This window comes from Desarmillaria tabescens, assembly GCF_030435595.1.
Source record: "Desarmillaria tabescens strain CCBAS 213 chromosome Unknown EV420scaffold_197, whole genome shotgun sequence".
NCBI lineage: Eukaryota > Fungi > Basidiomycota > Agaricomycetes > Agaricales > Physalacriaceae > Desarmillaria > Desarmillaria tabescens.
This window is the reverse complement of record NW_026848496.1, coordinates 31,719-55,070: the sequence shown is the minus strand read 5'-3', so window position 1 is coordinate 55,070 and position 23,352 is coordinate 31,719. Positions and strand designations below refer to the sequence as shown.

Sequence of the window (23,352 nt, the reverse complement as noted above, 5' to 3'; positions counted from 1 at the left end):
ACGCCAAGTCGTTCGAAGAGATAGTACCCGAAGAATATCGGGACTTCAAGGATATCTTCGATAAGGAGAATTTCGATGAACTTCCCCCACGTAAACCCTGGGACCATGCCATCGAGCTAATCCCCAACGCTAACGCCAACCTAGACTGTAAGGTCTACCCACTCAACCCCACGGAACAGGAGGAGCTGGACAAGTTCTTGGATGAGAACTTGGCCACTGGGCGTATTCAGGCCTCGAAATCTCCCATGGCCTCTCCGTTCTTCTTCGTCAAGAAAAAGGATGGAAAACTGCGACCTGTCCAGGACTTACCGAAAGCTCAACGAGATGACCATCAAGAACCGTTATCCATTACCGCTTATCGGAGAACTCATGGACCGACTAAAGAAGGCCAAATACTTCACCAAATTGGACGTCCGGTGGGGCTACAACAACGTACGAATCAAGAAGGGGGACGAGTGGAAGGCCGCTTTTCGAACTAATCGCGGTCTCTACGAGCCCCTCGTCATGTTCTTCGGGCTCACCAACTCTCCTGCCACTTTCCAGTGGATGATGAACGATATCTTTAAAGATCTCATCACCGCTGGGAAGTGTCAGTATATCTGGACGACATCCTCATTGCTTCCAAGTCCAAGGCGGAGCATAAGAGGATTGTACGCAAAGTCCTCCAGATATTACGAGAGAACAACTTGTTCCTAAAGGCAGAGAAGTGTGAATTCGAAGTAGAGGAGACTGAGTACCTTGGGGTCATCATTAGCGAGGGAAAGATCCGTATGGACCCCGTCAAGATTGCGGGCCTACTTGACTGGCCGACTCCCCGTCGTAAACAGGAGTTACAATCCTTTCTCGGATTTTGTAACTTCTATCGACGATTCATTCGAGATTACAGCCGTCACGTTCGACCACTTACGTCTCTCACCGGCAAACAAGAATGGAACTGGGGAGAAGCCCAAGAAAAAGCTTTCAAAAAACTGAAGGAGTTATTCCGGGAGGACGTGGTACTTGCCATTCCGCTTGATCAAGGGCGATTCCGAGTAGAGGCGGATTCCAGCGAAGGAGCGGTAGGGGCGGTACTCTCCCAGTGGCAGGACGAGAAGTGGAGGCCAGTAGCCTTCCTCTCCAAGGCCTTGTCGATCACGGAACGAAACTACGAGATCTATGACAAGGAGCTCTTAGCCATAATGATCGCCCTCGAGGAGTGGCGGCAGTACCTCATGGGAGCAAGGGAGGACTTTGAGATTTGGACGGACCACTCCAACCTCCAGTACTTCCGTAAGCCTCAGAAGCTCAACCGACGACAAGGCACGGTGGGTAACTGAGCTGGCGGAGTACCAGTTCACCCTGCACCACAAACCCGGGGCACAAAATCGCAAAGCAGATCTCTTATCGAGAAGGGCGGACCACAATCAGGGAAAAGAGGACAACAAGGACATAACAGTCCTCAAGGCGGAGCATTTTAGGGCTCTGATCATGCCGACTACTGAGGAGTTACACGAGAGGATCAAGATCGCCACTCATGATCCCCGCCGTTGGGACAGAGGGATTTCGGACTCCCTCAACCATGAGAAGGGGGTGTCCCGCGAGCAGGACCTCTTATGGTATGATGGGACGTATCTATGTACCGGTCGACCGCGATCTACGAGGGCAGATCATAGCCCTCAAACACGACCACGTCACCGCCGGACATCCCGGAATCGAGAAGACCAAGGAATTGGTACTTCGCTGACTACTGGTGGCCACGAATGCGTAGGGACGTCGAAGCCTACGTGAAGGGGTGCGATATCTGTCAACGTACCAAGGCAGACCGTCGCCCCAAGAAAGCGCCCCTTCATCCAAACGAGATCCCGGCTCGTCCTTGGACCCACATCTCAGTAGACATGATCACCAAACTGCCGAATTCGAAGGGCTATGATTCCATCTTGGTTATCGTCGATCGCTTTTCTAAAACCATCATCCCTATCGCCTGTACTGAAGAGCTCACCTCCCTCGGCTTCGCCAAGATCCTGAGGGATTACGTTTATGTGCCCTACGGAGTAATGCCCGAAAAGGTCATCTCGGATCGTGGCTCCGTCTTCGTCTCCAAATTCATGAAGGAATTTTACACTCTCGTTAACGTCGAAGGAAACCCCTCCACAGCATACCACCCGCAGACGGACGGACAGACGGAAAGGGTGAACCAGGAGATCGAGAAGTACCTCAAGATGTTTGTCAACGATAGGCAGGACGATTGGAGTGAATGGCTGCCCCTAGCAGCCTTCACCCATAATAATCGCCAACACTCGTCTACTGGATACTCCCCGTACAAGGTAGTCTTCGGGAGAGACGGGCAAGTCATCACCGCATCCCGAAAACCGACGATAGTCCCAGCCGCGGCAGAATTAGTGACGGAAATTGAGAAGGCGCAGAAGGAGACCAAGATATCCCTGGAAAAGGCAGCGGACTCGATGAAAAAGGCTTACGACAAGCGTAAAGGCCGGGCCGTGGAGTACCAGCCAGGGGATAAGGTATGGCTCGACACAACCAACCTTCATCTCCCTAGGCCGACCAAGAAGCTTGGGGACCGTCGTGTTGGCCCCTTCACCATTACCGCAAAAAGGGGAGCTTCCGCTTACGAACTAAAACTACCAGTTAAATGGAGAATCCACAACCGTTTCAACGAATCCCTTTTAACGCCGTACCATGCCCCCGAATTTCCAAACCAACCTTACCCCGAGAGGCCACCGCCCGAGTTAATTGATGACGAGGAGGAGTATGAGATAGAAGAGATCGTGGAACAGCGAGATAAGGTGGTAGGCCGCGGACGGGCTCGTCGCGCCATAACTGAATACCTAGTGAAGTGGAAAGGATACCCAAGAGAAGAGAATTCCTGGGTAAAACGCTCGGACATGGCGAACGCAGAAGAACTCGTCAACGAGTACGAAGCCCGCCTTCAAAGAATCTATTGGGAGGTTAACAAGCATGGGCAAACGGTGGGGAGAGACGACAAAATACCACCGGGCGTTGGAATGATTTACCACGACCCGGATACCCCGTGCGTAACGGATATCGAAACCGTTTACTCCTCGGAATGCACGAACCCAAAACATTCCGATTCACAGTCGTCGATAGCGGTACGGGAAGTCACTACGGAGGAAGCAGAGGGAATACCAGTACTGAAAGAAACATCGGACGACGAGGACTCCACGTTGGACCTCGAACACCTACAACGGGTCTATGAAAACTGGGAGTTCGACTCTGAAGATGATGACAACGATGAGGACGATACCTGGTCGTTCTACTCCCAGTCACGACAATCCACCTCAAGCGGTGGAGCCGACTCTTTCCAAACAAGCGCGGCCTAAAAAGGCCATTTCTTACGGTGTAGAAGGGGATTTCCACCGCTTAATCACAAGCATTGAACCCTTAGGGATCGCGGATCCCGACAGACAGTCGAGGCCTAACCGGCGCAAGGTGGCTTAGGAGTTATAGGAACCTAAGTCCAGGGGGAGAGAGGGTCAGAGGCCGAACACAACGAGTGGTTTTTTATGGTGTAGCGGAGGTCCAATCGATCCTGTTTTAAAGCAGAAGGGAGCCCCTCGACTCGCTTATGAGGAAGGAAGGAGATATATTCTCATTCGGGACGAATGAGTCTTAAGGAGGGGGTAATGTTACGATTATTCCTTTTCTTTTTCTTTTTCTTTTCCTTTTACTTTTCTTTTCTTTTCTTTTCTTTAGTCAGCTGGATTACGCGGTGCGCGATCATCACGGACTGACTGCGCAGTAGTATTTTTAGGATATTCACATGTATTTAAGTAGAGCCTCAGCTGGTCTAAACCCCAGCTTCGGCTAAGGTTTATTCTACCTAACTTGAACTCCGTTCTTCGTGACTATTTGTCCCATCGACTTTCATTGCCTTTGATCTGTTGGATCGTCGTCTACCGAAGTGCGAGTAGCGACCCTAACACATCTAAGTCGGTAGAGTTAGTGGCTTACACTCACATAGTAGGTCATGCAGACAGCGATGATGATATCGCACAAGGCGGAGGCTCCCAACCAAATCTGCATAGCGTTCAGAATGATAAACATGGGATACCTAGTCAGTCACGTACCCTGACAGAGATGAATGTCTTCTGGTTGTTGAGCTTAGTGATGTCACCTGCTTGTAAACAGTAGACACCTGTAACTATACCTGCCACAGAACTGGTCAACGATACCTGTAAATAGATGAGCTAGGCTGCTATGATGAAAGAACACAGCAATGAACACAAGTGACAAATACCGGGATCGTTCGTGACTTTGACAATATGAATATTCGGTATGCATAGAAGAACTGTCCGACACAAGTGACTATATTTATTATGAGTAATGGAGAATAAATGGATGATGCTGCACGAACTGACAGCGCTCATGATAGGGACAGTTAACCAACTAAAACTGATTCCAATAAGGCTTTTGATGTCACCGAAGCCGTTCCCGAATGTTTCAAACTCGTCGTGAGCAACAAGTATGGTCTGCACAAATTCGATAGTGTAGATGACATAGACGAGACATTTTGTGGATTGTCTGTCATTCGGAAATGCTAGATAGTACAGATCTGACGAGGTGGCATCACTTAGAAACAATCTACTGGGGAATGCCATGAAGCAATGCACAGAGTTGCACAGAAAGGGTTCTGAAGAGTCCCCAGTGCAAGAGACAAGCGACGATCTGAATTTTTGTGTTAGGGTCAGACTGAATAGGCTAAATATACAACTTGACGAACCAAAGGGCCAGATCTGAAATGAAATGATTCAGTAAAAACCGCTGTTCAATATCCTGACTATAACTTACAATTCTTCAATGGGATAACCTGCAGGGATGGGTTGCATGTTGTGTCTGGGGTTGTTTTACTGATTCCAAAGGGATAAAATCCGTAGATATATACTAAACAGCCATCTTGGAGACTTTCATATTTCTAAGACCGGCCAATATCACATCACTGAAACCGAGATGAAAGGCAGTCCGACTGCTGCGATCTCAAACTATGTTCATCATAGGTCAGTGCGTTAACCTATCAAATGGATTATCGTGATTCTGTTCTACCAGTAAGAAATTTCTGAATGAAGTTGTAGCAGAAGAGTTACTGATTGTACATCTATACCCAGAAGATGCACTGTAACATGATGTAGAGGTGGAGCAGAAAGCACCTGCGTGGCATTGTGATCAAGATCTTCAACAGAAGGCATGGGAAATAAATGTACCGAAATAGAAACCCAAATCTCTAGGCTTGCTCTAGGTTCTAGCGATGATCATCGGCCCACAATATTCTCGTCTCCCTCGATACAGTCTGCTCTCGCTTCTGGTTGATGACCCTGACATCGGTGACCTATTTCGCAGACGATATTTTCCTATGAATACGGAAGCTTAGTCGGCCCAAAATCGAGGCTATAGTGTCCATTTGCTACAAAAATTCCCTATAACTATAGTGGAGTGACTTTTGTAAAAATCCCTATAACTATAGTAATGTCAAATTATACGTATCTTGTAGGGATGCCATCACTTTTTGATTCCTAATTATACGTATCCCTTGTAGCAGTCTCGCCAGCCCTAGCTAGGTCTAGAAACTGTTGCCGTATGGCTGCCGAGTTAGGGTCCATGGGCACTGGATCGGCATTCGTTGCTTGGGCCCGAAAAAAAAATTGCAGCCCAGAAAAATAATATTTAATGATTTACTATTGCCTCCCAACCCATGCGCAGCCTATTTTGGCTGGATGCACCCGTGCATACTTGGACATATAAAACTGTGGGAAAATATCATTCCCAATGCGGTAGCAGCTCTGTCGGCTTTGAAAGCTGGGTAAAATTCTGCATTGCACATGGATTATTTAGGCTCAGTTTAATTAAAATACATTTATGTGATATATAAATGCTTAATAGAGTGCAAATACTGTCATTCAACTGATACACAAACAGGAAAATGCCACTCTCACCATGGTCGGAATTTGCCAGATGCACCCCAATTAGGGGTGTAGGATAGAATACCCTTGCAATCAGGTACTCCTAGGGCTTTCTGTACCTCGAAAATATGATAGTCATATCTTACATTTCATGATTTTACATTTTAGGCCAATAAATTAGCCTTTAATTCATGTTTATTCGACCAATAAATGCGAATAATGGTGAGACAATTGTTGAATTCAACTTTTACAAAAGTATGCAGCACAATGTGCATCTAAATAATGATATAACAAATGAGAAAAAGACTTCTTATGTGAATGTTCAATGATACAAATGCATATATGGATCTGCCCTGAAGTGAATATATTATGAACACTCGTAGTATGCAAAACGAGCTTGTGAACTTTCGTCTGATTCTGTTTTCACTTCTTATGCATGAAACGGTATAATGGTGAGACTATAAGCAGATCGGGGTGGATTGGACTATTATTTTGACTTATACTAGACATAACCCTGCATTTTCAACAAAAAACATACCTATTGAGATGGTGCACAGATATATAGAACTGGTATTTGCTTACAAGTGCTCTAAAATGTGGGGCAACCAATGTAAATTGAGGATTATCATGAGATGAGGGTATCCTGTTGCATTAAAAATTATATATACACAATCCTTATACCTATAATACAAGATTCTGATACGCTTTGTGGCATCGGAGAGTGTACATCGAGCAGTGGAAGCATCCCAATGATGGATTCCGCTCGATCGATCACCCCGGACCAGACAACCATACCATGATCGAGTGGCTGTGCAGCACCATTTTCTGTTCCTCTCCACCACATCCACTTCCTTTCCTGCCCTCTTGCTCATCTGTTTTGCCCATTGTCATGGGTATATGGTATGTTTGAATTGTTTTTTATACTGACATGTCAAATTTAGGTCTTTTTGGCATATCCGGCAGCCCCAAGATCCTCGGGTAGTGACCATTTCATTCCCACCCCATGCATAAGCCCTCGCCTGAGGCAGCACTGCCAGATATGACTGCAACACTGTATGTTGACAATGTGACCCATGCACCCCTGCCATTGCCCTGATACGACTCATATTCTGCCATGACCCATCCCATGCCCCCTACATGCACATTGACCTCGATCGTCATTGGACACACAAGCGCGGCACGATGACGACACAGGATATCACTAGGGTTTCCATATTGGACCTCATCATGCAGCAGGACGGCACCTGTAACAGTGACAACCACAATGACAACGATGACGGAAAAGCCAGGAGACTTCGAGCACAATGAGGGTTAGGGTGGATCTTAGGCTAGGAATGTAGAGGGAGACTGGGCAGCATACTGGGGAGGAAGGGGGAGGGCAGGAGGGCAGGATGGAGACCGGGCTGCCGATGTCCAATGACAGCAGCGACACTGACGTCCATTTGGGCGTCAAATGTTCTCCAAGACATGGGGGATTCGATGGTGGTCTCCATTTTCTCTCACAAGCCCACCATGACGTTCATTAGTGCCATTGATCCCTAAATCGCTCCCTAGCCCATGCCACCTATATGTTAATTTATTTTTGTATTATATAGTATTTTATATTTATTTATTTGTTTTACAATGCTTTAATTATGAATACTAAATATTTTATTACTGATACCCATAAATAGGGAGTGCAAGAGCAGCAAACCTGAGGTAGGAATTGGTTGGGCACATGATGGGGAGAGACCAAGAAATGGATTGCATGTGAAAATTCATGGCTACATATAACTTCGCTTTCTAGTGGATACATGAATTTGACAGGCCTATAGTTATAGGGATTATTACAAAAGTGGTTCCACTATAGTTATAGAGATTTTTACGTAGAATGGACACAAAGGGATGCAAAATCAACCCTCTCACGAGAGATTGCTAGTACTTCTGGTCAGTCAGAGTACACCACGGTTCTGTTGCTGACAGTGATGCAATTTCAACATCAATATTGTGCTACAGAACCATCCCAACATATGACGAGAATGAGAACTTCTCTGTCTTGTTATTTCAGTCCCATGATTTGAACCAACCTTCCCTTCTTGACGCGACCAGAAATCAGATTGGCACCAAGGCTATCACCACATCCCTTTGTGTCCATTCTACGTAAAAATCTCTATAACTATAGTGGAACCACTTTTGTAATAATCCCTATAACTATAGGCCTGTCAAATTCATGTATCCACTAGAAAGCGAAGTTATATGTAGCCATGAATTTTCACATGCAATCCATTTCTTGGTCTCTCCCCATCATGTGCCCAACCAATTCCTACCTCAGGTTTGCTGCTCTTGCACTCCCTATTTATGGGTATCAGTAATAAAATATTTAGTATTCATAATTAAAGCATTGTAAAACAAATAAATAAATATAAAATACTATATAATACAAAAATAAATTAACATATAGGTGGCATGGGCTAGGGAGCGATTTAGGGATCAATGGCACTAATGAACGTCATGGTGGGCTTGTGAGAGAAAATGGAGACCACCATCGAATCCCCCATGTCTTGGAGAACATTTGACGCCCAAATGGACGTCAGTGTCGCTGCTGTCATTGGACATCGGCAGCCCGGTCTCCATCCTGCCCTCCTGCCCTCCCCCTTCCTCCCCAGTATGCTGCCCAGTCTCCCTCTACATTCCTAGCCTAAGATCCACCCTAACCCTCATTGTGCTCGAAGTCTCCTGGCTTTTCCGTCATCGTTGTCATTGTGGTTGTCACTGTTACAGGTGCCGTCCTGCTGCATGATGAGGTCCAATATGGAAACCCTAGTGATATCCTGTGTCGTCATCGTGCCGCGCTTGTGTGTCCAATGACGATCGAGGTCAATGTGCATGTAGGGGGCATGGGATGGGTCATGGCAGAATATGAGTCGTATCAGGGCAATGGCAGGGGTGCATGGGTCACATTGTCAACATACAGTGTTGCAGTCATATCTGGCAGTGCTGCCTCAGGCGAGGGCTTATGCATGGGGTGGGAATGAAATGGTCACTACCCGAGGATCTTGGGGCTGCCGGATATGCCAAAAAGACCTAAATTTGACATGTCAGTATAAAAAACAATTCAAACATACCATATACCCATGACAATGGGCAAAACAGATGAGCAAGAGGGCAGGAAAGGAAGTGGATGTGGTGGAGAGGAACAGAAAATGGTGCTGCACAGCCACTCGATCATGGTATGGTTGTCTGGTCCGGGGTGATCGATCGAGCGGAATCCATCATTGGGATGCTTCCACTGCTCGATGTACACTCTCCGATGCCACAAAGCGTATCAGAATCTTGTATTATAGGTATAAGGATTGTGTATATATAATTTTTAATGCAACAGGATACCCTCATCTCATGATAATCCTCAATTTACATTGGTTGCCCCACATTTTAGAGCACTTGTAAGCAAATACCAGTTCTATATATCTGTGCACCATCTCAATAGGTATGTTTTTTGTTGAAAATGCAGGGTTATGTCTAGTATAAGTCAAAATAATAGTCCAATCCACCCCGATCTGCTTATAGTCTCACCATTATACCGTTTCATGCATAAGAAGTGAAAACAGAATCAGACGAAAGTTCACAAGCTCGTTTTGCATACTACGAGTGTTCATAATATATTCACTTCAGGGCAGATCCATATATGCATTTGTATCATTGAACATTCACATAAGAAGTCTTTTTCTCATTTGTTATATCATTATTTAGATGCACATTGTGCTGCATACTTTTGTAAAAGTTGAATTCAACAATTGTCTCACCATTATTCGCATTTATTGGTCGAATAAACATGAATTAAAGGCTAATTTATTGGCCTAAAATGTAAAATCATGAAATGTAAGATATGACTATCATATTTTCGAGGTACAGAAAGCCCTAGGAGTACCTGATTGCAAGGGTATTCTATCCTACACCCCTAATTGGGGTGCATCTGGCAAATTCCGACCATGGTGAGAGTGGCATTTTCCTGTTTGTGTATCAGTTGAATGACAGTATTTGCACTCTATTAAGCATTTATATATCACATAAATGTATTTTAATTAAACTGAGCCTAAATAATCCATGTGCAATGCAGAATTTTACCCAGCTTTCAAAGCCGACAGAGCTGCTACCGCATTGGGAATGATATTTTCCCACAGTTTTATATGTCCAAGTATGCACGGGTGCATCCAGCCAAAATAGGCTGCGCATGGGTTGGGAGGCAATAGTAAATCATTAAATATTATTTTTCTGGGCTGCAATTTTTTTTTCGGGCCCAAGCAACGAATGCCGATCCAGTGCCCATGGACCCTAACTCGGCAGCCATACGGCAACAGTTTCTAGACCTAGCTAGGGCTGGCGAGACTGCTACAAGGGATACGTATAATTAGGAATCAAAAAGTGATGGCATCCCTACAAGATACGTATAATTTGACATTACTATAGTTATAGGGATTTTTACAAAAGTCACTCCACTATAGTTATAGGGAATTTTTGTAGCAAATGGACACTATAGCCTCATCACCATTAAAGTCAGTCCTGTTCAAAAAGCGCCTTTGATCTGACATTTAATCTTCTCGACTTACCTTGCTCTATACAGATTTCGATGAGTAACTCTAGCTATAGCTTTCTATTTCATTGCAGCGGTGGCACAACTGAAGGCCAACCAACGTTTTCTTTAGTGTGTATGATCAATGGAGCGATGTGCCAGTACATCCAAGTCGTAACATTTGAATTGGCATTTATAACATGACAATAAACAATTTAGGGTGATGTGAGCTCAAAAAGTACTCTGCTAACAGTTATGATCCAACGCTTTTGCTCTGCCATTTATCCTTGATAGAAAATCAGCTCCGATGAAGCATGTGAATCACCACGACTGACATTCATTCGGCCCATCTCATAATCATTGTTGAATATCTCTTTACTTATCGCAACCGCTGGGGCCTGTTCTTGCATCCTGTCCATTTGTTGTGTTGATTGGGAACTAGTATCCCGCATCAAAGCGGTTGTGAAGCTTATATCAGTAGAAGCCAGATAGGTTTCGCGTCCTCCCAAAATTTGGATTCACGAATTCAGTACCATGTAAATGGTATTAGCATAAAGCTTGGGCATGATGAGGGCGGGTGTCGTGTAGAAAGTCTGATGACGGAACGCAAAAAAGAGGATAAGATTGAGCAGAGCGACAACAGCTAAAAACCAGACATTCAGTCTTCTGTCAGTGATAACGGTCGATGGTGCGGATTACATACCTGTCACAGATCCCGTTTCAATAGTAAGACGAACTAGTTTTGTGACCAAAATTCATGTCTGACGCAGACCGGTATTTCTGCGCATAAGCTACGAAACAGGATGAGCACCATTGAAGATAGTTGAAAAAGATAAAGAGTTCACGTGGTAAGTCATGCAGATAGCGATGACAATATCACACAGGGCAGAGGTCCCGCACCAAATCTGCGTGCCATGCGGATCAGCACAATGAACATGGATGTTTAGTATTATTTACCCCGACCGTGATGAATATTTTCCTCTTATCGAGTTCAATAATATTACCTGCTTCAAAAGAGTAGACGCCTGTAATTATAGCTGCCGCAGAGCTGGTCAAGGATACCTGTAAATAAATGAGCTAGACTCCACAGAGAAAGAGCACTGCAACGAACACAGGCGATGAATATAGGGATGATTCGCGACCTCGACAATATAAAGATTCGGTATGCATAGAAGGTTTGTCCGACGTAAGCAACTGTACCCTGATAGTAAGTCATAGAAAATGAGTAGAAGGTGCTACACGCACCGACACCGCTTATGACGGGGACTGTGAGCCAATTAAAATTTATTCTAGTCAGGGCTCCGATGTCACCAAAACCGTAACCGAACACTGCAAAGACATCGTGGGTGACGAGCACCATTTGAACAAACTCGATGATGTAAACGCCATAGACAAGACATTTTGTAAATCGTCTATCCTTCGGAAATGCGAGATAGTACAGATCTAACCAGAATGAATCAGAAACAATATTATTGGAGAGTGGACGACGCACACAGCTGCACGGAAAGAGACCCAAACAGTCCCCAGTGCAAGAGAGAGGCGACGATCTTAATTGCCATGTTAGGTACTTAATAGGCTCAACGCAACCCTTTACGAACCAAAGGTCCAGACCTAAAATGAGCTGTTTCAGTAAATGCCAATCAATTTGAAAATCATAGCTTACAGCTTTTCTACGGGATAACCTGCGGGTATGGGCTGCATTATATCTGGGGTCGTTTTGCTGGTCCTGAAGAGAAAGAACCTGCCATACATATATCTCTGACAATCATCGTGCGAGACTTGAAAGAAGGCGCATAGGTACGCAAGGCCGATCGGCATTACACCACGGCAACTGATCTGAATGGCAATTCCAAATGTTCATCAGCGGTCAGCGCATTGTCAAGTTCATATTGAAACTGCCCCCCAGAATAGGCTGTGGGAAGAAGGAACCTGAACTTGACGATATCACCCTATATAATTATCCCATCCGACCTCTAGTTATCCAAATGAGGCGTCGAAAGCAGCTTCTTATTCCCTAGATGCCCCCGTCGCGAGTCGGAAATCTTCCTGGTGTTTCATTGTCTGCTAATTTTGTTCATTCGAAAAAGTTCCGCTATAGCTCGGAATGCGGAATCAAAGTGGGCTACGGGCGGCAATTTCTGTATCCGTCTTGCACCGAACAATCTCAGTGTCATGTCCTCCGATTATCCCTCGGAAAACATACCACACAGAGATGGGGGCGGTCAAGGAGACGTACTCGTCAACATCGACTGTAAATATGCCCTGGCATGGTGGGCGGAAAGATCTTCCGATAGACAGGCACGGGAAAGGAGAGATTAACGGCATCATCGATAATTATGAGTTCTTCCTAACCCACCTCAGCGGAGTCCATGGATCACAACATTAACCTATGTCCATAATAGCTCCTGGGGATTAACCAATCGTCAGCCGACCAGATTCTACTCTCCTTTGGACAGAACCATCCCAATACGTGACGAGAATGAGAACGACTAAGCCTTGATAATATCTTGCTGCAAAAGGCGGACGAACTGATCCAGCAGTTCGATCTTGGATTGAAGACCATGGCCGTCATGATGTCAGTCGTCTCCAAGCTGCTATGTGCCTTTGGGTTTGACATTCATGTTTTGTTTACACCTCATTGGCAGTTGAGAAGAAGTAATTCTGAGTATAAATTCCTACACATCGCACAGCAGCACACAAGGTCGTAACCTTTGGTATTGATGCCTGTTGCAATAAATAAATTAGAGTGAGTTTCCATACACGGTGTCGGCTCAGAGAACATACTCTATCAGTTACGTAGGGAAGCTCATATCGCCGTCCTGTGGTTTGTTCTTGAGAGAAATTTAGCTCTAATAAAGCACATGAATCGTGATGACTCACACACATTTAACCTGTTGTTGAATACTTCTTTAGATATCACGACCACTGACACCTGTCCTTCCGTCCCGTCTGCAGGCTGTGGGCGTTCTGTTGATTGGAAGGTCATATCCTCCATCGTAGTGCTCGTAGTGCTCGTATCAGTAGGAGACGTATATGTATCCCGTCCACCCATAATTCGGAATCGCGAGTTCAGCACCATGTAAATGGTATTAGCATACAGCTTAGGGATGACGAAGGCTGTTGTCCCGTCCAATGCCTGATGAGGGAAGGAAAAAAAGAGGATAAGGTTGACTAGAGCAGCAGCAGCTGAACGCATGCGGTGTTAATTCTGTAACAATGGCGGATGGTAGGGAGTAAATACCTGTCACAGTTCCCGTTTCAATGATGAGACGAATTAGTTTGGTGACTAGAATTTGTGTCTGACGGACATCAGCATCACCGCGCATAAGCTATGGGACGATATGAACATCATGGAAGATAGCAGAGAGAGGAGCTCACGTAATAAGTCATGCAGATAGCGATGAGAATATCACACAAGGCTGCTGCTCCGCCCCAAATCTATGCATGGATTAGCACGATGAACCTTGGGACGCCTAGTCAATCACTTACTCCAATGGCAATAGACAACCGCGTGTTATGGGTGTCGGCGATGTTCCCTGTTTGAAAACAGTAGGCGCCTGTGATTATAGCTGCCACAGAGCTGGTCAAGGACACCTGTAAATAGATGAGCTAGACTGTCACAGAGGAAGATCGTGGCAGCGGACACAGGCGATGAATATCGGGACGGTTCGTGATCTTGACAATATGAAGATTCGGTATGCATAAAAGACCTGTCCGACACCAGCAACTGTATGAATTATAAGTAATGGAAAACAGACAGACGATGCTACACGAACCGACAGCGCTCATGATAGGGACAGTTAGCCAATTAAAATACATTCCAGTCAGGGCATCGATGTCGCCGAAGCCATACCCAAACTCTGCAAAGGCATCATGGGTAACGAGCATCGTCTGAACAAACTCGACAATGTAGATTCCATAGACAAGGCATTTTGTAGATCGTCTGTCTTTCGGAAATGCTAGATAGTACAGATCTAATGGGAATGCATCAGGAGCAATCAACTGAGGAGTGACTCAGAGCGACGCACAGAGTTGCACAGAAAGAGTCCCGAAGAGTCCCCAGTGTAAGAGATAGGCAATGATCTAAATTACCGTGTTAGCAACTGAATGGACCAAACGCACAATTTGACAAACCAGAGGTCCAGACCTTAAAAGAGATGATTCAGTACATGTCACTGCTTGATTCCATGATTATAACCTACAGTTGTTCTATGGGGTAACCTGCGGGGACGGGCTGCATGTTGCGTCTGTGGTTGTTCTACCGGACCTGAAGGGAGAGAACCTGTACATATATACCAAACAACCATGTGAAAGATTTGAAAGAAGGGGTTCGAATACCTGAGGCAGGTCAGCATCACATCACATACGTTGCGCTGAAAAGCAGTCCAACTCTAATATCAATCAAGTTCATTAGTAGTCTGCGGCGGATTAACTCGCGGGGTTGATTATCGTGATTCCGTTTCACCAGTTCAGAAGAAATCTTTGAACCAAGTTAGAGCGGGGGAGATGCTAGCGCATTAATAACTTGAAACCACTCACCATGCTATACAGTTATGGCTGAGCATCATCTATTTTCTACTCTCATGCACAAGGTGTATCGAAAGAGGATGTTTATGCCGCAGGTTCTTCCATCATCAGGAATATTTCTGACCTTTCATAGCATCCAGTGATCTTGCTGGCCCGAAGAAGCCACACGAATGCGTCATTAATGCGTACTACGCTCTCTTTGCGAACCATTTCTTGGACATGTCTTCCAACGAGCCTCCCCCTCGGTAATCGTACTCCACTGAGAACGATACAAAAGTCGTAGAACTGTCCCAAAGAGCGCTCAGCGCACATGCATTGTGCCTGAAGGTACTGTGGCATGTAACGACGAGATGAGATGACGGATAAAGGGAGGCGTGGGAAAGAAATGTACCGAAATAGACACTCGAACCTCAACTCAAATCCAACTCAGCTCCAACTGCTACTTTACAAGTCGCAAGCAATGAACGTTCCGGCAGCTAGCAGCAAGGATTCCGGTCTCGTATGGAAAGCCCTACTTCCAACCAGTTCTCGTAGGACGGTTTCGCGTTGCGCGCGCTCACCGTTCTTTTGTCGCACAATATTAATGTCAAAGTTGCCTTGTTCTACCTGCCGTCAGCCAGCGACAGATCCATGGAACACTCTGACTCAACAAGTCTGAGATGGCAGGAATGTCAGTGTTTTGGCGATCTCCGACCTGGGGGTCGTTCAAGTTCCAGTCCTGAAGGGAAAGCGGCCGGATACATACTTCCGGCAGTCATCATGAGAAGCTTGAAAGAAAGCGTAAAAATACCCAGGACCAGTCAGCATCCACGGCAGCTGAGCCGATTCTCGAACGGCAGTTTCGACTATACCAATGTTCATCAGCGGTCATCCGTTATCAGCGCATTGGTTCCTCAAGTTAATAATGGCCATGATCCCGCACCAAGGTTCAGAAGAAATGGAAGTACTGACAGCAGATAAATTGGCACGTTGGTATCAAGCTAATATTGAAGCCTCCCCTGGAATAATCTGTAAGAGGGAGCACGAACCCCCTTTGATATTTTAGTCTACAGGAAGCCGCCGTTCTTATGCCCTGGATTCTCCCATCGTGAATCTTCCTGGTATTCCACACTGGTGTCTGATGACTTTGTTAGGTCAAAAAGGTTTCACAGTTCGGAATCAATGTGGCTGTATCTGTCTCTGCTTCATGTCGCTCGTATCCGCCGACAGTCGTACTCCACGGGGAGAGCGGTCAAGGAGACATAGAACTAGGCAGGGCTCATTGCATCGAAGGAAATGCATGTATAAGGATTAATATGCGTGGACCGAAATAGGAACTCGAAACAATGACTATCATATGGACCACCGACGATCCCGCTAATTCTTGACTTTCTTTCCCGGGTGAGTGCTGAGCGCTGAAGACAAGTTCGTCAACGTCGACTGCAAATACACCCTAGCGGATCTTAACTATTATTGAACCATGAATTGAGGCACTTTCCCATCAACATTCGAGAGTTCTTGACGTGCCTTCTTACCCACCTCAACCGGGTCCAGATCTGTCGACAGGGACGGCAACAGAGTCATAGCCTATAATATCTTGACTGCACCTGGGGATCAACTTCTCAGCCGACCAAATTTCACTCTCCTCCCAAAACTTACCGTGACTGATTTTATCACTTCAACGGTTGTTGACTTTGATATTCGCGATGTGTCTTGTCAGTTGATGCTTTGGCTTATGCGAGTATCAGCAAAAAAGTTTTGCACATACTCGTTCTCAAGGTAGTGAAGCCGTTTGTTAACAATGACGAGACTATGCAGAGGATCTCCGAAAGTATCTTCTGGATGGCACACGAGGTCGATCAGGGTACCGGCGATGATCCTCCGATTGTCGTTTCCATCACAAGTGCGAGAAGGGGCCACTATAAGCATCGTATCACGAGAGATTGGCTGAAATCGCACTGTTGGGCGGACCTGCTGTCAGTAACAAATTTATGGAGTACCCGTCGTCTCCTGCGTTGCTTGAAAGGCCGACGCATCGACCAGAGAAACATGATGAGCCTTGGGATCAGGGTAGTGTCTGGACGTCAACACAGCGCACTTGTATCGAGAAGATTTAGGCGGTGTAAATAATACATGCCCGTATAACATTTTCCCGCCTGCTTAGGCAGGAACAGGACCCGTCATGATCCTTTTTTGAATACTTTGTCAATAATCTCGCTGTGAGCTCAAGAGATGTATCCTTGAATTTATATGGTGCAATTTATACTTCGTCCTGCGGTTTGTTCTTGGGAAGAATCAGTTCCAATCAAGTGAATGAATCACGATGACTGACATTCATTCGACCCATTTCATATCCATCGTTGAATACCTCTTTAGTTATCGTGACCACTGGCGCCCGGCCTTCTGTTCGCTTTGTGCCGCCTGTTGATTGGGAACTGGTATCCCGTAACATAGAACTCGTGACGCTCATATCAGTTGAAGACGTGTAAGTATCACGTCCACCGATAATCCGGATTCGCGAATTCAACACCATGTAAACGGTGTTAGCATAGAGCTTGGGCATGAGGAGGGCGGGCGTCGTGAAGAAAGTCTGACGGGGGAACGCAAAAAAGAGGATAAGGTTGAGCAGAGCGACAACAGCTAAAAGTAGGCCGTGTCAATCTTCTGACAACGGTGAATTGTGCGGATTACATACCTGTCACAGATCCCGTTTCAATAGTGAGACGAATTAACTTTGTGACTATCATTCGGGTACGCCGGAAACCAGTATCGCTGCGCATAAGCTATGGAACAATATTAATGAAGATGACTGAAAGAGAGAAAGAGCTGACATAGTAGGTCATACAGATAGCAATGACAATATCACACAAGGCGGAGGCGCCGCACCAAATCTATGCATGGATCAGCATAATGAACATGGACGCCTAGCCAGTTATTTACCCCGACCGAAACGAAAATTTTCCTCTTATCGAGTTCAATAATGTTACCTGCTTCGAAAGAGTAGACACCTGTGATTATGGCTGCGACAGAGCTGGTCAACGACACCTGTAAATAAATGAGCTAGAATGTCGCGGAGAAAGAGCACTACAACTAACACAGGTGACGAATATAGGGACGATTCGTGACTTTGACAATATGAAGATTCGGTATGCATAGAAAACCTGTCCGACGCAAGCCGCTGTACTCATGATAAGTATCAGAAAACAATCAGAAAGTGCTGCATGTACTGGCACCGCTGATGACGGGAACAGTGAGCCAATCAAAATGAATATCAATGACGGCTTCAATATCCCCAAAGCCATAACCGAACACTGCAAAGGCGTCGTGGGTGACGAGTACCATCTGTACCAATTCAACAATGTAGATGCCATAGACGAGAGATTTTGCGAATTTTCTATCGTTCGGAAAAGCCAGATAGTACAGATCTAAACAGAATGAATTAGAAACCATATCATTGGCAAATGAGCGACGTGCAAAGCTGCACAGAAAGGGTCCCAAAGAGTCCCCAGTGCAATAGACAGGCAACGATCTGAATTACCGTGTTAGGGTCTGAATGGCTAGACGCAAAAAAACAGACCACAGGTCCAGACCTGAAATAAACTGGTTTAGTATATACCACTTCTCGAGTTCGTGATGATAACTTACAGTCTTTCTATAGGATAACCGGGGGGGACGGGCAGCATGTTGTACCTGGGGGGTCGTCTTACCCGTCTTGAAGGGAAAGAACCTCTATATATATATTTCCAACACCCATCATGAGAGACTTAAAAGAAGACGCACGAGTACCCAAGGCTGGCCAGCATCGAAACACAGAATCTGAGCCCAATGGCAGTTGTCAGTCATGTCCATCAGTTGTCAGCGCATTGATCTGTCAAATTCATTATCATAATCCCATACCACGGTTCAGAAAAGAAATCACTCGCACGTCGACATTGAACTTACCCCGGAATGAAATGTAAGGAGGCACACAGCTAGTTGTCCTGCAGGCGCATCGAAAGCAGCTTTTTATCCTCTGGTTTCTGTAACATCGTAAATCTTCCTGATCTTCCACGATGTCTGGTGATCTTGTTGGTTCAAAGAACATCCACTGCTCCGAATGCGGAATGGATGTGGACTACGGTAGTAATCTCTGTATCCATCTCTCCAAGTGTCTCCCGCCATTGATACTCCGGGAAGAGCGGTGAAGAAGACGTAGAACTGGGCTAGCTCGAGGGCTCGTCGTATCGGTCGTAATATAAATGTGGGAAAGAAGCGTGCCTTGCCTGGTCTCCCCCTAGGCAAACTCTCAAATCAAGACAGATAGAAACCCGAAACAATGACCACCAATATTGTGACCATCTATCCCGCCAATCTACAAGAGTTCTTGACTTTCTTTCCAGGGCAACCAGTAATGGAGACCAGCTCGTCGGTGTCAGCTGCAAATGCGCCCTGGCTTGGTGGGTGGAAGGATCTTATCTATGATTGGACCAACAGAATAAGGCACTTTCCCGCCAACATTCAAGAGATTTTGACGTTTCATCCTAACTGAACTCGGTTGGATCCAGAATCAACAGAGGCTTGTGCTGCCTATAATATCTTGACGCCCCTGGAGATTAACATCCAGCCGAGTAGATCCTACACTCAGGCTCCCTGAACCTGTATCACTTCAACGGTCATTGACTTCAACACCAGTGATATGTCTTGTCATTCGATACTACCGAGCCTTCACAGTATGCGAATATTGGCACTCAAGGACGAAAATAGCGTGAGTCCATATGAGCAATGTGATACCACAGTGATGGATCCTATCGTTTTGAGGGGGAACATTGGAGCTTCAGACGATATAAATTTCGTATTAGCCCATACAGTTGTAAACGCTCTACGAATATCATGTCAAGGGTGAATGCGTGAGCGTATTGCTTCAACAACGTACGCTAAAATGTACACAGCGATGCATTATGACTCCTGGCTTCACTAAGCCTAATCCAATGCACATCCATAGACTTTCTTGGCGGTATTCCTCCATCTCTCGACATCAATGGCGAAGTCTTGAGCATATTCGACCTCAAGGTGGTGAAGTCGTTTGCCGACGATGACAAGACTATGCAGAGGGTCTCCGAAAGCATCTTCTGGATGGTTCACGAGCTCGGTCAGGGTACCAGCGACGATCCTCTGATTGTCGCTTCCACCGCCAACACGAGAAAGCGCGACTGCAAGAGTTATATCAGGAGATAGCGTCCCGGTCTGCCTTAGAGACTCTATCTCTATGAGTTGAGAGACAGCCTGTCGTATCGACATGTATCGAGGTGGTTCATAGATCTTCCGACCACTGACATGAACATAAGATGGGAGAGAGGGAGAGAGGAAGAAGGTTCCTCACCGAGCTAGATTCTCCTCGCTTTGCTCCTTGACCTTTATATCCAGCAACACGAGCGTGTGCAAACCGAGATCCGCGTTCTCCTTGATCCTATCGTAAAAGCTGTCGGGTTTCCATGTCTCTGTGAAGAAGACTAAGGAAACTGTCTGTCCAAAGTTGTAGAGTTGGAGACCACAGGCGCCGACTGCGTTCATTATCGATGCATTGTGGATGACGCGAGTAGGGATACCCAGGGCACGAGCTCGAAGGATGATGTCGGTATGTGTCGTTGCCCTGCGAGCTCCAGTGTAAGTCTACTACCGAAGAAAATGAAACGTTACTCACCCAAATGGATCTCCAACAACCAACAAGGATACATCCTCCCTGTCTGCATTTGCCAGTATTTCGTCGCTCTCCGTTTCCACCGTGTCCCGGTCGGCGAGAATCAGTGGTTTTTCGTAGAATGCTTCCTTGCATACGTCGGCCCAAGAAATATCGTGATGAGTGAGTATCATACCAGTTTCTCTTTTTGAACCATCAAGATACTAGTATATGCTTCCAAATATACGCGTGAAGAACTCTTGATGGCCTGTAAAAATGGTAAGGCATGGGCCAGTCAGAGTATAGTGAATATTCTACCTCGAGTCCGCGAACGGTGACATCTTTTTCATCGCAAAGCCCAAGACCGATAATGTAGAACATGGTGGTAGAAGGAAAGGAAAGCGAGAATTAGTTTCGGCAATCTCCGTGACGCTGAAAAAGCATTGCGAAATTTTATTTCACGTTTACCGCAAACATTGAAATTGAGAAATTTAGAATTCATCTACATGTCTATCTACATCGCCCATTCTGCGTTCCCGTTGTACAGAAAAATCGATAAAGTAATACATTTACAGCATTGCATACGCCTTACCTGCCATCTTTGCATTTCCTGAGTATACTGGCAACTCAGACACATACGCCTGCCAAGTCTCGTTCGACACGATGGGTGCAGTCGCAAAATCCGCCATGTTCAGTCCAGAAATGTACGACGTCAAGTGCGGCAGCATCGAAGAAACAGCACGATCTTCGCGCATGCGTTGTTGCACTCGCAAGACTCCAGCTTCGGAGTACCAGGCTGGATCTTGGCGAATCACAGCGCATTCGTATACATCCAAGATAGGCTGAGGGAGTTTGGCTTTCTTCGCTGCGGAATATGCAAAGGCATGGCCCAGAGCCTCGATGACTGGTTGAGATTGGGGAAGAATGAGGGAGTTGAATTCTTCGTTGCGATGGTCACCTATTCCAGCAAGGAGCTGGCTATTCTCTTCCATCAGACCGTGAGCATGCTGGGCCAGCAAGGATTCATCAGCGTCTGGTAAGGGGATAGTGTAGCGCTTCAAAAGAAGTTCGGAGAACAACCGGATGCACAAGGTAAGGACCTCGCCCTCAGCAACGACAGCACCTGCTCGAGGAATCAATAACTTGAGCATGAACATAATTCGAGTGTATCTGACCTTTCCCGTCGTTCTAAAAGACATTATCATGTTAGCGCGAGTATGCTCAAAGCCAGCGGATATCTTACCTCCATTCTTGCCATGTAATTCTGTTCGAATGTTCCTACGAATATGTTGAAAGTTGGCTCCGCAATATTTAACGACTACACACCTTGTGCGCCACAGCGCTCCGAGATCTCGGCTATGCAGCGCTGGAAGTGACGGACCACCGTAGCCTTCGTAATGACAGCCATAGCATGCCGAAGGCGACCATCCAATGCAGAATCTCGCGACTCTTGTGTGACCGATGCATACCAGTGATCCAACACGTATCCCACGGCGACTGAATGAGCAATCGGCCATTGCTGGGTCCTAAACGAGATTATCGGGACCATGGAAGAGCTTCTGCGATCTGTGATGCACCGGTGCATGGAATAACGACCGACAATATAAGCCGACATCTTCACAGCATAGATCAAGGGAGATATGATCAACAATGAGCCTAACTGTATTCTCCAGTTCTCATCCCACCATGCTTCTAATGGCTGTTCGGGAGCGGTGATGTTGTGAGGATCGGCGGCCACTAGCGCCGTCGAAGGAAGGCGGACGTTGTCAAACGAGGTGATGGAGAAATCGAGCGGGCCAGTTCCACTACGACGGGGAAGGCGTGTGGACTTTACACCAGTGTACATTTCTTTTTCATCGCTGGTTAAACGAATGAGCGAGACTGATGCATTTATTGAGAGTAGCCAGCAACTTACCAGATAGGTACTATAAAATATCTACACCCGAAATCTTTGCCTTTATCCATGAGCCTTGCCATGACCAACGCAACCTTTGGTATACCAAAGGCGGGCGTAGAGGCGGGCATAAATCTATTCAGTGTAATCAGTAGGGGCACTTTCAGGGAAAAGCCAATCTTACTTGGTAGCCTCTTCACGCGGAGTGTTGAGAACGTAGCTTCCGTCGGACAACCGTGTAGCCGTAGTTTCAATATTGAAAGCATCGAGGCCGTGGCCGCGTTCAGTCAAGAGAAAGATGCCTACTTTCTCAAAACGAAGCAGTTCAGAGACCAGGGGCCTTAAGTCCGGACGGGCATCAAGGTGGCGCGACAGAGTACCAATGGTCAAGCCCACATGGGCAGCAAGAATGGTAAACATTCCGACATCCAAACATGTTGCAGGATCTGTGAACAAGCCCCAGAAGCGTTCAGAGCTGTGTTGAACGTCGGAGGCCGTCATGCCTGGTCAGGAAGTCAAATTATCTTGATGGCAAGGAAGAACATATTTGACATACTATGAGTACTGAGCATGAGTTTCGCTCTCTTGTATGCGAGAGCAACTCGTTCATCAGTAGTGAGCTTCTCTACTTGAGTACGAAAAAGAGGGTGCTTCGCCAGTGTAGAGTTGCTGTTCATCGCTGAAAATCTTACAGCATGATGCTACTTCGCAAGCCTTTTATATGAGAGCCTTGCGCCGAACGCAAATAAACGCTTTTGGACAGACGGAATGCATGCATTTTTTCAGCGTCCATAGTAACTTTCCGTTGCACCGGTAAGTAGCAAGTGAATGATTA

The 23,352-nt window shown here is 46.1% G+C and overlaps 8 protein-coding genes across 8 annotated transcripts; 1 reads left to right on the top strand and 7 right to left on the bottom strand.

Moving 5' to 3' along the window:
* Nucleotides 1-3,863: 3,863 nt before the first annotated feature.
* Nucleotides 3,864-5,189, bottom strand: EV420DRAFT_1771194 (uncharacterized protein; the record flags this gene model as incomplete). Its single annotated transcript, XM_060481087.1, has 8 exons — nucleotides 4,807-5,189; nucleotides 4,739-4,751; nucleotides 4,629-4,683; nucleotides 4,373-4,570; nucleotides 4,241-4,323; nucleotides 4,086-4,190; nucleotides 3,970-4,035; nucleotides 3,864-3,911 (listed from the first exon to the last, which is right to left on the bottom strand). The coding sequence occupies exons 1-8, from the start codon at nucleotides 4,842-4,844 to the stop codon at nucleotides 3,864-3,866; spliced, it is 606 nt and encodes a 201-aa protein (XP_060321665.1). The 5' UTR covers nucleotides 4,845-5,189.
* A 1,713-nt stretch (nucleotides 5,190-6,902) lies between these two features.
* On the bottom strand, nucleotides 6,903-7,381 carry EV420DRAFT_1488783 (uncharacterized protein; the record flags this gene model as incomplete). The annotated part of the gene is made up of 2 exons (XM_060470654.1): nucleotides 6,903-7,156; nucleotides 7,273-7,381. The coding sequence occupies 2 exons, from the start codon at nucleotides 7,379-7,381 to the stop codon at nucleotides 6,903-6,905; spliced, it is 363 nt and encodes a 120-aa protein (XP_060321664.1).
* Nucleotides 7,382-8,447: 1,066 nt separating this feature from the next.
* Nucleotides 8,448-8,926, top strand: EV420DRAFT_1488782 (uncharacterized protein; the record flags this gene model as incomplete). The annotated part of the gene is made up of 2 exons (XM_060470653.1): nucleotides 8,448-8,556; nucleotides 8,673-8,926. 2 exons carry the CDS (start codon nucleotides 8,448-8,450, stop codon nucleotides 8,924-8,926), a joined length of 363 nt encoding a protein of 120 aa, XP_060321663.1.
* A 2,290-nt stretch (nucleotides 8,927-11,216) lies between these two features.
* Nucleotides 11,217-12,162, bottom strand: EV420DRAFT_1654172 (uncharacterized protein; the record flags this gene model as incomplete). Its single annotated transcript, XM_060478796.1, has 8 exons — nucleotides 11,217-11,252; nucleotides 11,307-11,366; nucleotides 11,419-11,523; nucleotides 11,573-11,655; nucleotides 11,707-11,904; nucleotides 11,954-12,008; nucleotides 12,060-12,072; nucleotides 12,125-12,162. The coding sequence occupies 8 exons, from the start codon at nucleotides 12,160-12,162 to the stop codon at nucleotides 11,217-11,219; spliced, it is 588 nt and encodes a 195-aa protein (XP_060321662.1).
* Nucleotides 12,163-13,073: 911 nt separating this feature from the next.
* On the bottom strand, nucleotides 13,074-14,857 carry EV420DRAFT_421787 (uncharacterized protein). The gene is made up of 11 exons (XM_060482042.1): nucleotides 14,664-14,857; nucleotides 14,596-14,608; nucleotides 14,490-14,544; nucleotides 14,238-14,435; nucleotides 14,106-14,188; nucleotides 13,951-14,055; nucleotides 13,840-13,899; nucleotides 13,703-13,790; nucleotides 13,346-13,647; nucleotides 13,246-13,292; nucleotides 13,074-13,185 (listed from the first exon to the last, which is right to left on the bottom strand). Exons 1-10 carry the CDS (start codon nucleotides 14,699-14,701, stop codon nucleotides 13,254-13,256), a joined length of 981 nt encoding a protein of 326 aa, XP_060321661.1. The 5' UTR covers nucleotides 14,702-14,857; the 3' UTR covers nucleotides 13,074-13,185; nucleotides 13,246-13,253.
* Nucleotides 14,858-17,227: 2,370 nt separating this feature from the next.
* Nucleotides 17,228-18,810, bottom strand: EV420DRAFT_1654170 (uncharacterized protein; the record flags this gene model as incomplete). The annotated part of the gene is made up of 11 exons (XM_060478795.1): nucleotides 17,228-17,251; nucleotides 17,300-17,607; nucleotides 17,663-17,750; nucleotides 17,799-17,858; nucleotides 17,908-18,012; nucleotides 18,063-18,145; nucleotides 18,195-18,392; nucleotides 18,452-18,496; nucleotides 18,545-18,557; nucleotides 18,613-18,696; nucleotides 18,748-18,810. The coding sequence occupies 11 exons, from the start codon at nucleotides 18,808-18,810 to the stop codon at nucleotides 17,228-17,230; spliced, it is 1,071 nt and encodes a 356-aa protein (XP_060321660.1).
* A 1,077-nt stretch (nucleotides 18,811-19,887) lies between these two features.
* EV420DRAFT_421644 (tetrapyrrole methylase) lies at nucleotides 19,888-21,049 on the bottom strand. The gene is made up of 5 exons (XM_060482041.1): nucleotides 20,942-21,049; nucleotides 20,820-20,891; nucleotides 20,648-20,772; nucleotides 20,327-20,596; nucleotides 19,888-20,275 (listed from the first exon to the last, which is right to left on the bottom strand). The coding sequence occupies exons 1-5, from the start codon at nucleotides 21,002-21,004 to the stop codon at nucleotides 19,927-19,929; spliced, it is 879 nt and encodes a 292-aa protein (XP_060321659.1). The 5' UTR covers nucleotides 21,005-21,049; the 3' UTR covers nucleotides 19,888-19,926.
* Nucleotides 21,050-21,192: 143 nt separating this feature from the next.
* EV420DRAFT_1282740 (acyl-CoA oxidase) lies at nucleotides 21,193-23,018 on the bottom strand (the record flags this gene model as incomplete). The annotated part of the gene is made up of 6 exons (XM_060468306.1): nucleotides 21,193-21,749; nucleotides 21,799-21,811; nucleotides 21,867-21,901; nucleotides 21,950-22,482; nucleotides 22,539-22,652; nucleotides 22,702-23,018. The coding sequence occupies 6 exons, from the start codon at nucleotides 23,016-23,018 to the stop codon at nucleotides 21,193-21,195; spliced, it is 1,569 nt and encodes a 522-aa protein (XP_060321658.1).
* Between the last annotated feature and the right edge of the window lie 334 nt (nucleotides 23,019-23,352).